Source organism: Eptatretus burgeri, chromosome 10, assembly GCF_056783735.1.
Source record: "Eptatretus burgeri isolate ZD-2024b chromosome 10, Ebu_testis_v1, whole genome shotgun sequence".
Lineage (NCBI taxonomy): Eukaryota > Metazoa > Chordata > Myxini > Myxiniformes > Myxinidae > Eptatretus > Eptatretus burgeri.
In genome coordinates, this window is record NC_140970.1 from 63831669 (window position 1) to 63844635 (window position 12967).

Here is a 12967-nt window from a genome sequence, read left to right on the forward strand (position 1 = left end):
TTAAGTGGCTTTATTCTGTATAAGAAAAACATCAGGCTCAAGAAAGAGAAGGTTAAAAGACGGGAAGGGTGAGGGAAGAAAAATGACAACACACATGAGAGCTACAACTCTATCTACCTCGTGGACAGCAGTCATAACACAACACCCAAACACGAGAGAGAGAGAGAGAGAGAGAGAGAGAGAGAGAGAGAGAGAGAGAGAGAGAGAGAGAGAGAGAGAGAGAGAGAGAGAGAGAGAGAGAGAGAGAGAGAGAGAGAGAGAGAGAGAAGAGAGAAGAGAGAAGAGAGAAGAGAGAAGAGAGAAGAGAGAAGAGAGAAGAGAGAAGATAAGACATGAGAGGAGAAAAGATAAGAAAAGAGAAATCTGACGAATTATTTTGGCCTTTGGAGTGCCTGATCCAATGACCATCCTGATCATCCACCGGGCACCGTCATCATGGATGAATCAACCCTTATATCCCAGAGCTTCTTGAGATAGCAGGTGTACAACCTTTGTTGTTGTCAGAAGGCTATCAATCAGGCAGAGAGAGAAGAGAAAGAAAGAGGCAAGAGGAAGATACAATTAGAGAATGAGAAAGGGAGAGAAAGCAGAAAAAAGAGAGAATAGAGATCTAGAGAAAGATGAGAGCTAAAGAGAAAGATGAAGACAGAGAGAGAGAGAGAGAGAGAGAGAGAGAGAGAGAGAGAGAGAGAGAGAGAGAGAGAGAGAGAGAGAGAGAGAGAGGAGTGATGAAGAGAAAGAAAGAAAAGAGATAAGGAGACAGGAGAGATAAAGTGAGAAAGAGTAAGAGAGAGAGGAGAGATATAAATGACAAAGAGAGAGGAGAGAGAGAAAAGAAAGATCAGTAGAAAGAAAAAGAGAGTGAGGAGAGGTAAAGAGCAAAGCCCCCCCCCCCCACCCCAAAAAAGAGAGTTAAGAGAGAATTGGAAATGGATAAGAAAGCTACCTGATGATAAATAACTTTATGGCACTTTAATTATAATCACAGCTATTTGTTCTTTTGTTTATAATCAAAACATGCCTTTGATGGGCACAATTTTTATCAGGCAGAGGCAGTATCTGAATAGACCAAAATCGTGTTGGTTGCATCTTTACAACCTCTGCATCTGAAAACACCATAATGTACCAATACCAAGTTTACTGAGAAAAGAAAGGAAAGGATATCAGTAGTAACTCAAACATGATGAAACTAATAGACACCATTTCTGCTCCCACCTCAGTAGCAATGCCCTGGTTTCCTCCATGATCCAACAGGATCTTCACCACCTCCATATGATTCTCCTGTGCTGCCATATATAGAGGTGTAAAGCCATTCTGCAAAAAAGTCAAGAAATAAGGAGCCATACCTCACTAAATGTAACACAGAAGTCAACCCGCTGCACCTTGCTTACCCAAAACTCAGATCTCTGTGATGCACAGCAAGCACAAAAAGTGTGATTATTCACGACACGGTGTCACAAACAAAATCAGATGCAAAACTTTTCCAGTTGCTATTTGTTACGAACTAATTTGCACCCAAAATGAGGCTAGTATGAATTAATTATTCCCAATAACCAAGTATTTACACCAAGTACACCAATTCACATCATGTCCTCAACAACAACACTCTAAAACCTACATCCTATGCTTACCACCCCACATTAAAGCAGCTTTCCCCCATTGTCTCAAACCAAAGCAACGCAAGTAGTGTTTAAACAATGGACTCGCTGAGCAACAAATGGTCTTACCTGAGACTGTGCATTCACATTAGAACCGTTCTGCAACAGCACAGACACAACTGCTGCCTGGCCAGCGAGTGATGCAATGTGCAGGGCAGTGTTCCCCTTCTGCTAAGGGCCACATATGAAGATACTCAATCAAATTATCTGCACTGCAACTTATTCATAACTGTAAAATATAGATCAAATCAGCACCACAACAACTCTATTAACATTAACCATGTGATTAACATTTACTGTCACCACTCCATTATTAAGCCACACCAACTCACAATGTACAATAAAGACAAGTTTGATGAAATGTACACACAATTGCTCTCTAAGCCTTGGGAATTGTACAAAACAATGGTATACAAATCCCAGTAAATACATCACGAGTTCAGAACCAAGCATTACGCCAAAATTCCTTGGGTTCATATCAATCATGGTCCAGTTGGTACTCACCTTGGTAACAGTATCAATTAAAGCCCCTCTTGCCAGTAACTCCACCACCACAGTCACATGACCCTCCTTCGAGGCTAAGTGCAATGCATTCAGGCCATTCTGCATAGACATACACAGTAGAAACATCAGAATTTTGCAGCGAGCAAATTCATTCATTTAATGTTCCCTTCAACCAAAGCTTCATTTCACGCTGTCATTTCCTTTTTATTTCCTAAGACCATCAGCTTCCAACCAATCAATTAATTAGTTGGGATTTTCTGGAGAGATTGAACAGCAATTGTATTCGAGAGGATATCACCCTGAGAATACCTATTAGACATAACTCCTTCCTTGGATATATGCCTCCACTAAAGGTGTACAATGCAAACATATGATCAGGACTACAGTGCCTCTACATCCTCTCTTTCCTCGCTGAAGAAAGAGGAAAGAAAGCAAGAGACTGAATGCAATGACAAAATATCCCCTAACCCCTCACTCCATCCCCTCTCCCCCTTTCCCAACATCAACCTGCTTTTTCAGTGTTTCATCTCTTCCTGGCCTGACCAAGAAAAGCACACTTATCCAGTAAAAATTATGTTGTTACTTCACCAAATTGAGACACATTGCTCACTTCAATTACTTTGTTTTTCTCTTCTTTTATCATTAAAACAGTTGACATACATTTCTCCAGATACATTTTGCAATGATGGAAACACAATGCAAACCTGATGTTCTGCTGTCCTCGATTCATACAATCCTTTTTTTTTAATCATTTTATAAATTGCTAGCCATGGTGTCTGTCTGTGCGTTTGTCTGTCTCCCGTTAACGACAACAGCTTCCCATGTTGCATTTGAAAAGCTGTGAATGCAGGCAAAGCTCGACATTCGCTTTGGAGATGATGGGAGAACAAGCATGAATAATGTTGATGCCAAATTTTATTTCGTGAATACAAATCCAACCTCCGCCGCCTGATGTTGCACCACCATTTCGGAGTTAGCAGAATAAGTAGCGAAGAAGAGCTTTTCCTCTGAGTGAAACCAAGAGTGCAACATAATTAACCTTCTTAAAGTCCACAAAACAATTTAAATTGACAGATTATCTTAAGCTCTTCCTGTCACTGGGCAGAAATTACTCAGATTAGTATTGCAGTCAAAATGACTGGTTGAAATCACAACATTCTCATTCTTACACATTCATGCATTGTGTCTCTGTCTCTGTCCCTCTGTCTCTGTCTCTGTCTCTGTCTCTGTCTCTCTCTCTTCCAATCCCCCTACCCCAATTATTAAAGCCTGTTCTTACTAATGTGTGTGGTTTATTTATTTGGCATTAAAATCCCGGCACACATTAAATGTGAGACCGTTAGGAGTTTGGCACCAACCACATTAGGAGGCTATCTTAAACCTACAGCCAGTTAATCTTGGGTTAAATCGCTCGGCCCATTTTTATTTGATGGATGACCGGTTGCAGTGACATATCCTTGTTAGAGTTTTCTGTAGGCTGAAAACCGAAGCAATGACCATTTCGGTTTTCCTGGCGAACTACTGCACATACAGTCTCTCTTGCCGGTTCTGTCACCTCATAAAAGACTTCAGTCTAACCCCCAGCACCACATTATAGGACCACCCTGCTGTCGAGTTGAGGCCACACCTGCAGGTAACTTCGATCCCATGGCCTTATAAATGAATTGTGAAGTATAACATTATGATTGTATTGTTGTGTTTGTGTGAATGTTCCACTGAGTAACATGTGAATTGATATGTAATATTGAGGCCAGGTAGCCCATGAAACTGATCAGGTAGTTTCAAATTGAGTATTTGGACTTGGTTGACAGCTGAAGCAGGTGACATCCACTGGGGGACATGGTCAATTATATGGGGTTTTTGATTGGTTAAGTTGAAATTGTCATAAGGGTGGGCCTGTTTGCTTCGTGTTGTTTTAGTGCCATCTTCTCTCCCTGTCGTTAGATAAGTTTAGTGCCATCTTCAATAATTGAATGGATGTCATTTAATGCCATCTTCTATCATTGAATGGATAAGACAATTAGGTGTGTGCCTGTGAATGTTAAAGCCAGAATCTTGGGTTCCCAATGGAGGACATTGACAAGAGCCTAAGCTTCCAGGGAGGAGGCTGTGTTACATGGAATGGGAGGAGGGAGATTGAGGGGGCGGGGGGGGGGGTGGAATCTACAGCAAGAATGTGTTCATCATAGTATGGACCATGTGATCGAATATGGTAGCATTATTCTTGAAACAGGATATTTGTCAAATGTGCAATGGTGGGGGAGTGACAGTGAACCATTTTGCCAAACTCGCAGTTATTTGTGTACAGATGGCTGTTATCAGACATTCGACCTAACATTAATCCACAACAGTTCGGCAACTGTGAAGGCATCTCAATTACTCACTACTTAGTAGATCTCTTGAACTATCTTCAAATGCAAGTAGACAAACAAAGAATTGTGTCAACTCTTGTATTCACATATTTTATGAAGGCATTTGACCTTGTCGACCACAACATTGCTATCAGAAAGCTGTATGAACTTGGAGCAAGACCACATTTGATCTCCTGGATGTGTAGCATTCTGTTGGGTGAAGACAACAGGTGCGGTATAAAGGCTAGTTGTCTGGAACACTCACCACCATAGCAGGAGTCCCACAAGGGACGTGATTAGGACCTCTGATCTTCCTCGCACATATTAATGACGCACTTGACCCAAGCCCAAGTCCATCAATGGAAATATGTAGACGACTTAATCATTGCAGAGAGTCGCTTCATCACATCACCCAGTGTCATCCTGGACGTTGTGAAATTGCTTCAGGAATGGTGCCAGCAGTAAAATATGCGACAGAATCCAGTGAAGTACTAACTCATGAGTGTCTGTTTCGCATGCAATCTCCCAACCCAAGGTCCATTCAAAATCAATAGCATGCAGCTCCAGGACTGCGACAGCATGAAACTTCTTGGCATAATAATCGAGAAGGATCTCCAATGGAATGAATATGTCCAGTACGTTGCATCCAAAGCTTCATGCAAGATGAATGTTCTTAACGTTCTGAATCGCTGTGGTGCCTCAAAGGATGACCTGATGATGGTGTACAAGTCGTACATGAGACCACTTCTTGAGTACTGTTCACCAGTAAGGCATTCTGCTCTGACTATCCATCAACCAAATATGCTTGAACAAATTCAAAAACGCACTTTGAGGATAATTCTCCGAGACCAGTACGAATTGTATGATAATGCTCTTCATCTTCACACATTGTATGATAACACACTTACTCTGCAGACTATGAGTCATCGACATGTTGAACTATGCTTCAAATTTGTGAAGTCGGTCTGCGACAGATTCCCACAATGATGGCTGCCACCAAAATAATCTGAGCGATGGAAACTACGCCATAGTGACAGGTATCGGGAAATCAGATGCAGAACTGAAAGATGTCATAGAAGTTCATTGCCTCAGTGCCTTATCTTGGCAGACTTCTGAATAACTCATGGGGACTATTTTATGCATTCCCATTGTTAGGTGCCATAACAATTGTGTTGAATATGGTTATAATAATTTAATGTCCTGTATTTATTCTTGAAATAATTGTTACATATATGAATTGTATTGAATATTGCAAAAAAATAATTCCCAAAAGTTCCAAAAATTACTGAGGACTCAAAAGTTCCCGAGGACACAAAAGACCCAAAGACCCCTAAGACACTGCAGATCCTGTAGACCCTTTAAGACTCGACTATGCCACGAAAAATCTGTTACAATTCCCATGTTTTAAATGCACGTCATGTTAAGATATATAAAGCAGCTTAACACGTCCGACCACGGCGTGGCATTTCATCAAATAAATAAGAACCATCGGATGTCTGTCTGTTCACATGTTTTTTTTTGCATAGATTGCTGTGCCAACGGCCACCAAATTTGACACACAGACCAAGTCCGACCCGGGAGTTGTCCTCAGTGTATTTTCATCCATAACCTCAGCCTTTAAAGACCCCGAAGAACCATAATACCTTTTTTATACATGCTTGAGAGATTAGAATACATGCTTGAGGAAGACTTACTCCATGTTTGGGAGATAAGATTCCTCAAGACCCCAAAGACCCAAAAGACCCTCAAGACCATTGAATTCCCCAAACACAATTAAGACACTTTAAAACACTGAATACCCCAAAGACCCTTTGCACCCCCAAAAACGGTTAAGATCCCTAAGACTCTTGAAGACTCCCAAGACCCTGAAGACCCTTTAAGACGCTTGTCTTCTGAAGACCCTTAAGACCCCTACAGTAAGATCCCTTAGAGATAGAAGACCTCGAAGACCCTAAAACCCCTGAAGACTTCAAAGAGCCTTAAGAATTGTAAGACCCCAAAGACCCTTTAAGATCTCAATGACACTTTAACACCTGAAAGACCTGAAAGAACCTTAAGACCTCAAAGACATTTAAGACCCCAAGACCCTTGAAGACCCTGAAGACCCCTTTACCTACTGGTGTTATGGCTCTCCTGCCACCTGCACAGTTCCCCGTCCCCCCCACCCTCACCCCATCAGTTCTCCTGCCCCCAATCCACCTGCCCCATTCTCAGCCCTGCCAGCTCTCCTGCTTCTCACACTTCTCAGTAACCTCCCCTCCCCCCACCGGGCAATGTCGGGTAACCCTGCTTGTATTTAAAGAAAAAATAAACTTCTTCCAGAAGCATTCGAACTTAGCGATAACTCTTCTTCTTCCTTCTTCAATGAACGTCGGCGTTTCATAGATGGTACGCACATCTAATTTCACTTCTCAGGTAAAACTTTTATGATGCCTCTTATAGTCCTGCAGCGTAGTCTGATATTTCAGATCAATTGTTCAAATTTGCATAAAAGCACCAAAATTGGTACACATGTAGAATAATGTATTCCGAACAATTCTAGATATGGAGCCACGCGAGATTGTGCCTTGGTCAGCCTAAAATCTCGGGTGGCTCCATATCTAGAATTGTTTGGAATACATTATTCTACATGTGTACCAATTTTGGTGCTTTTATGCAAATTTGAGCAATTGGTTTGCTATGCTGCAGTACTATTAGCCAATCTACCAGAGTGGCCACAAAGTCCCTATGCACGCAGTAAGAAATTAGTTAGAATTTATCTGAATGCTTCCCTCCATTTTCCGCACAAATATGCTTTTTTCTCCATGTTCTTCTCGACGTCTCCTTCCATGTTGAGGGTTGGAGATCACAAAAGCAGCCCCTGACAGCTGTTTTGAGGTCTTCAACTGTTTGTTTGTTTGTTTTTTTTTGTATACCTTGTCGAGGCTCATGTGAGAGCTAACACACAACGCACATCAATGGGACATGAGACAAGAGGGGCGGGAGTGGGAGGGACAAAACAGTGGGGAACAGACACATTAGGAGATCTGTGGAAGGGAGAGGGATGGGACGGGGAACATGGGGAATAGAAGATGGACATTACTGGGACTTTCAGGAAGGAAAGCAGGGAATTTGAAGGAAGTGGGCTTGGGTGGATTATCGGGGGTACAAAAGATCGAGGATTTGGATGGGGGATGATAAGAGGTGGTGAACAGCTGTTTTAAAGGCCTGGAGGGAAGAATGGGAAAGAATAGAGTGAGGGAGTTTATTCCAAAGGCGGGAAAAAAGAGGAATGAAAGAGTGAAGGTGAGCAGTGATTCGTGATTTTGGTAGTTTTACCAGAAGGGGGTTGTTGGCTGACCTTGAGCGCCCTGAGGAAATGTGGTGGGGACAAATCGCAGAGAGAGCAGGGGGGGGGCGAGGCTGGAGAGGAGACGGTAGAAGACAGAAAGACCACCGACCAACCTGCGGTGATTGAGTGAGAGGCCCAAAGACTCAGCCTCATTAGGCGGAGATGAGAAATTTCCTCTTTCACAACGCCCCAAAGCAAGTTGTCACATGTCGTTAAGTTTGGACTTCGAGGAGGCCACACTATTTCAGATCGACGTCCAATCCATCGTCCACTGAATTCCTTGGCGAGATATTCTCCAACTGTGAGAGGATAATGTGCTGGTGCACCATCTTGTTGCAGGACATCTGAAGATAGCTGATTCTCAGCAGGATAGCTGAAGATAGCAGGGTAGCTGATTCTTGACAGCTGAAGACCTCTAAACAGCTGTCAGGGAATGCCTTTTATGACCTACAACCCTCAACATCGAAGATGTCCAGAAGAAAATGGAGAATAATTCAAATTTGTGTAGAAAATAGAGGGAAGCATTCAGATAAATCTACTATACTAAAAAAATAGAATATGTTTGTATGTATGTTTGTTTGTTTGTTTGTTTGTTTGTTTGTTTGTTTGTTCGTCCTTTATAGGCGGTCGAACCGTTGGATGGAATGAGATGAAACTTGGCATGAGTGATCCTTGAGACATGAGAACGGACATGGGGGGGGGGGGGGTCAAGTTCAATGTCAAAGGTCACGGGGTCAAGGGGTCAAGGTCACCGGGTGACTTCAATTTTTCAATTTCATCCGATCGAGACGGGACCAACGCCATTCGACAGATAATCAAAATTAAATCACACAGTTAATTGACGACATTCACTTCTGACTTCTGGTTTTTGAGTTATGACGTCAGAAATTGACTAAAACGTCAATTTTTCATGTTTGTTTGTCCTTTATAGATGGCCAAACCGTTGGATAGAATGAGATGAAACTTGGCATATGTGATCCTTGGGAACGGACATAAGGGGATCAAGGTCAAGGTCAAGGTCAAAAGTCACCGGATAACGTCAATTTCTCAATTTCATCCGATCGAGACGGGACCAACGCCATTCAACATGGGTGGGTACTTTGCTCGTTCTAACTAAATTCTAACTGCGTGCAGAGGGACTTTGTGGCCACTCTGTACAGTACAATAGATGATGATATTTGTTTATGCGTGACGCAAAGTACAGTAGTTCTTTCGGTGATTTTACGATGTCTTGATTTGGTACTTTAGTGATATATTCTGGCGTCTTTATCAGTCTTGTAGGTTTTGAAAGTTTCCGAGAAAAAAAGTATGGCTTTTAAATCAACGTAAGTGTGAGTTGAGGTGACGCAAATCGGGTAATGGTATTTATAATGTATTTGCGAAATGACCTAAAAAGGTGAGACGTACATCAGGGTATTACTCCTTTCAGGAAAGTCTAGATACTTTAATAGATTGGGTAAAAGATTGGCAGATGCAGTTTAACATTAAGAAATGTAGGGATCTGGGCATGGGTAAGAACAATGAAAACAGAGATTACATAATGAAAGGGGCAATCTTTGAGTGTATCACACAGGAGAAGGATCTGGGGGTGGTAATAGATATGGGGGTAAGCAGACAGCACAGTGCCAGTAGCTATAGGTAAAGATAATAGGAGGAGGCGGAGATTGTGACCATACTCTCTGCAGAGCGTTGGTGCTGCCGAGGCAGTCTTCTTGGATTTTTGAGCACAATCCTGGGCGGGTCGCCATTCCGACACAGTGTACCAGCAAGCTGGCACTCATTTTTCCGACCTCGGAAAGATGACAGGCCAAGTTAACCCCACCTGGTGTTCATTGAGCAGCTGAGCGGGATTTGAACTCAGGACCCTGGGATCCAAAGCCCACCACCCTCACCGTTAAGCAAACACCAGGCATAAGATAATGGGGTTTTATGCTATATTCGGAGGGGGATAAATTATAAATTGAAAGAGATAGTGTTAACACTCTATAGGAATTTAGTGAGTGATCATTCAGAATGTTGTATTCGGGTTTGGTCACCACATTAGAGAGGGTACGGCTAAGGGCTACTAGATTGATTCCAGGGCACATGAGCCGAAGCTATGAGTAGTGGCTGAAGGAGACAGGACTTTAAACATTGGAAAGGAGGTGATTATGAGGGGATCTGATAAAGATGTTTAAGATAATGAAGGGCGTGGACAATATAGGCACAGAGGGGTTTATCAACAGAATGGACAGTGTTGGACCAGCAGTCATATCTTAAGGGTAAAGAAGAGGAGAGTTCGGACTGTATTAATGCAAGGGTCTTTCAATCAGAGAGTAGTTAATGCATGGCATGGTCTCTCTGGAAACACAGTGGCAGTGGATGGGGTAGGTAGGTTTAAATTGTAATTTGGTAGGTACCTGGATGTCATGATGGGCTGAATGGCTTCCACCCGAGACAAAGTTCGTTCCTTGTGTGTATATCCTTACGTGAATATTAATCTGGATTTTTGTGCAATTGAATAGCCTTTTACTTTAACCTAAAATACATTGACAGTTGAACTTATTTTTGAAGTTATAGTGAAGTTATATTGAAGTACAATCACGACAGGCTAAAGCAACACAAATGTAAGACAACCCTCACCCCTCCAAATGCTGCAATGCACTTATTATACATGACAAAATACAAAGAAAATCATCCAAAAGAAAATGGTATACGAGATGCATCACTGAGATGAGATGAGATGCATCATCACATGACATCACCATCACCCAAGGATCCCAAGCCACCACCCTAACCGCTAAGCCAACACCAGGTTAAAAGGACATATAACAACCCATCAGAAAAGGGACATATAACATTAGTTTGGATTACCCAAATTAGCATGAGGCACAAGTAGTCATTTCACTCTTATGCCTGCTTCTGGATGTGGATGAGAAGCTTCATCTCTTAAACCTCACCATTTACCTGGTTGGCAGTGTTGATGTCAGTACCAGTTGCCAAGTAGTCCAGCACCTTGTCCAAGTTCCCAGCACGAGAAGCTCGCAGGAAACTGGCATTGCTGTCAGTCTAGTGGTATGGGAAGAGTTGGGGAGAAAAAATAATGGCAAATGTTCATCAGAAAAGGTTACAGCAGACATATTTTAATGCTAATTCTGTTTATGTGTTTTTTGAAAAATAAACTATGACCTGGCATGGCCTGACTTCAAAAAATAAACTCTCTTTAATCAATGAACGATCTATTTTTTTTTTTTTTTACAGTGATTCAAGACTCATGGTGGAATTTGAACGAGCATCATTAGCTATCAGTTAGGATGGCTAATGATGCAAGTACAAGTTGTTTTATTTTATTTTTTGCATCCAGAGTTGAGGTTTCCACGGCTCGTGGAAGAGCTAGTACACCGAGTGGATCAGGATCATAACAGACAAAAACGGGATGCAAAACACGCATGTATGCAGAATGAAACTCCAAGGAGGAAAAATTGGAAAATTAGAAGGCATTTGGATGGGGTAAAAAAAAAGGATTTAAAAAAAAAATCATGGTTTTGGATTGGGGACAATGTGAGATGGCGGTGAATAGCTGTCTTGAAGACCTCGAGGGAAGAATGACATTGAAGAGGATGTGGAAGTTGATTCCACAGGTGGAGAAAAGAGGAATAAATGATTGAAGGTGAGCAGTGATCCTGGATTAAGGTGTTTTTTTTTTCCAGAAGATGGTTGATGGTGGACTATGTGAGCCCTGCAGAAACCTAGGGAGGACAAAGCACGGAAAGAGCAGAGGGTTCAAGACCAGAAAGGAGGCAGTTGAAGACAGAGACCACAGACCTGTCTGCAATGGCGAAGTGACAAACCCATAGACTCAGATTCAGCACAGGAGATTTCAATGATCCTGAAGGCCTTGCTTTCCACAGCATCAACCTGAGCAAGCAAGATGTGAGGCAGGAGAGCCAGCCCAGAAGGGAAAGCAGAACTCCATCAAGCTGCAGATGAAGGCCTTGCAGGTGAATAGGAGTGCAGGTATGTCAAGGAAGGACTTTGTACAACGGACGATGCCCAGTCAGCAGCTGGCTTTGGAGGCCAACATGAAAATGTGGTTTGTCCAAGAAAAATAATGGCGAATGGTGAGACCCAGGAGTTTGAATGACTGAACCTCCTCAAGAGGATTGTTCAGAAGTATATGGGAGGGATTGCCAGCCAGTCGTTTCAGAGAGTAGTGAGGGTGTGAGATTTGTCAGGATTGAAAGTTATGTTCTAATATAAGTTTTTGATCAGCTTGTGATTTTTTTCAGGTCTGAAGAGAGGGAAGAGACTGCAGTCTGCCTGTCTGAAGGATGAGGGATGTCATGACAGAGGGTGGCGTCATCAGCAAATAGATAAAGATTTTCCAGAGTCAGAGAGAACATTGATCAAGATCAGGAATAGGACCGGGCCAAGAACACTGCCTTCGGGTATGGCAGCACTGACAGGGAGAGGAGATTAAAGAAGAGGAGATGAAAAGTTCCCAGCATCATTAGCCATCAGTTAGGATGGGAATGCAAAACAGGCCAACCAAGAGACAATATGAGGAAACACATAAAATACAGTTTATTTTTTTTTTATCAATTTTCTATCAGTCAAAGGAAAAGCTTTACATCGACCATCAAGGGCAAAGGAAGTAAGGATTGCCAAAATAGGACAGCACTGACAAAGTACCATATGGGATACAGAGTTGTTTTTATTTGCAAAGTTGAAAAGTATGCAACTAGCAGGGAACGGAACTAGCAGGGAACTCGCAGGGAGGATCCACAAAATGTAAAATGTGACTTCAAATCCTCAACTCTCCCCCACCCCCCCCCCAAAGCCTCAACCTCCCAACTCTGTCCCTTCTTTGCTCTATCGCCTCCTATCCCCTAACCAGCGCATCAATCCCCATCCCCACTCCAAGATTTCAAATCCCCTCCCCAGACCTCCTCAACCACCCCCAACCCAACCCCACAGAAAATCCTCACCTCTCTCCGCAAAAGCCTCAACCTCCCCATCCCAACTCTGTCCCATCTTTGCTCTCCCCCCACCCCCAAACCCAACTCTGTCCTCCCCTCTTCACCCTCCTCCCACTCATAAAAACAAATGGGCATTCCCACACCAAAACTTGAATATTTGACGCT

The 12967-nt window shown here is 42.6% G+C and overlaps 1 protein-coding gene across 22 annotated transcripts in view; it reads right to left on the reverse strand.

Annotated features, from left to right (window-relative positions):
* The window catches only part of LOC147018716 (uncharacterized), a 457423-nt gene that overhangs the window by 282643 nt on the left and 161813 nt on the right, over positions 1–12967 (reverse strand). For 14 of the 22 annotated variants that reach the window (XR_015062500.1, XM_085898685.1, XM_085898683.1 and 11 more), the window contains exons 2-5: positions 10791–10892; positions 2163–2261; positions 1728–1829; positions 1216–1314 (exon numbers count right to left, since the gene is read on the reverse strand). Coding sequence is in view for 21 of the 22 variants with exons in the window: in XM_085898685.1 (XP_085754811.1) it covers positions 1216–1314; positions 1728–1829; positions 2163–2261; positions 10791–10892 (402 nt within the window). In the remaining variant the exon portion in view is untranslated. The remainder of the gene's footprint in view (positions 1–1215; positions 1315–1727; positions 1830–2162; positions 2262–10790; positions 10893–12967) is intronic. The other 8 variants (XM_085898687.1, XM_085898684.1, XM_085898680.1 and 5 more) reach the window with 1 other exon arrangement.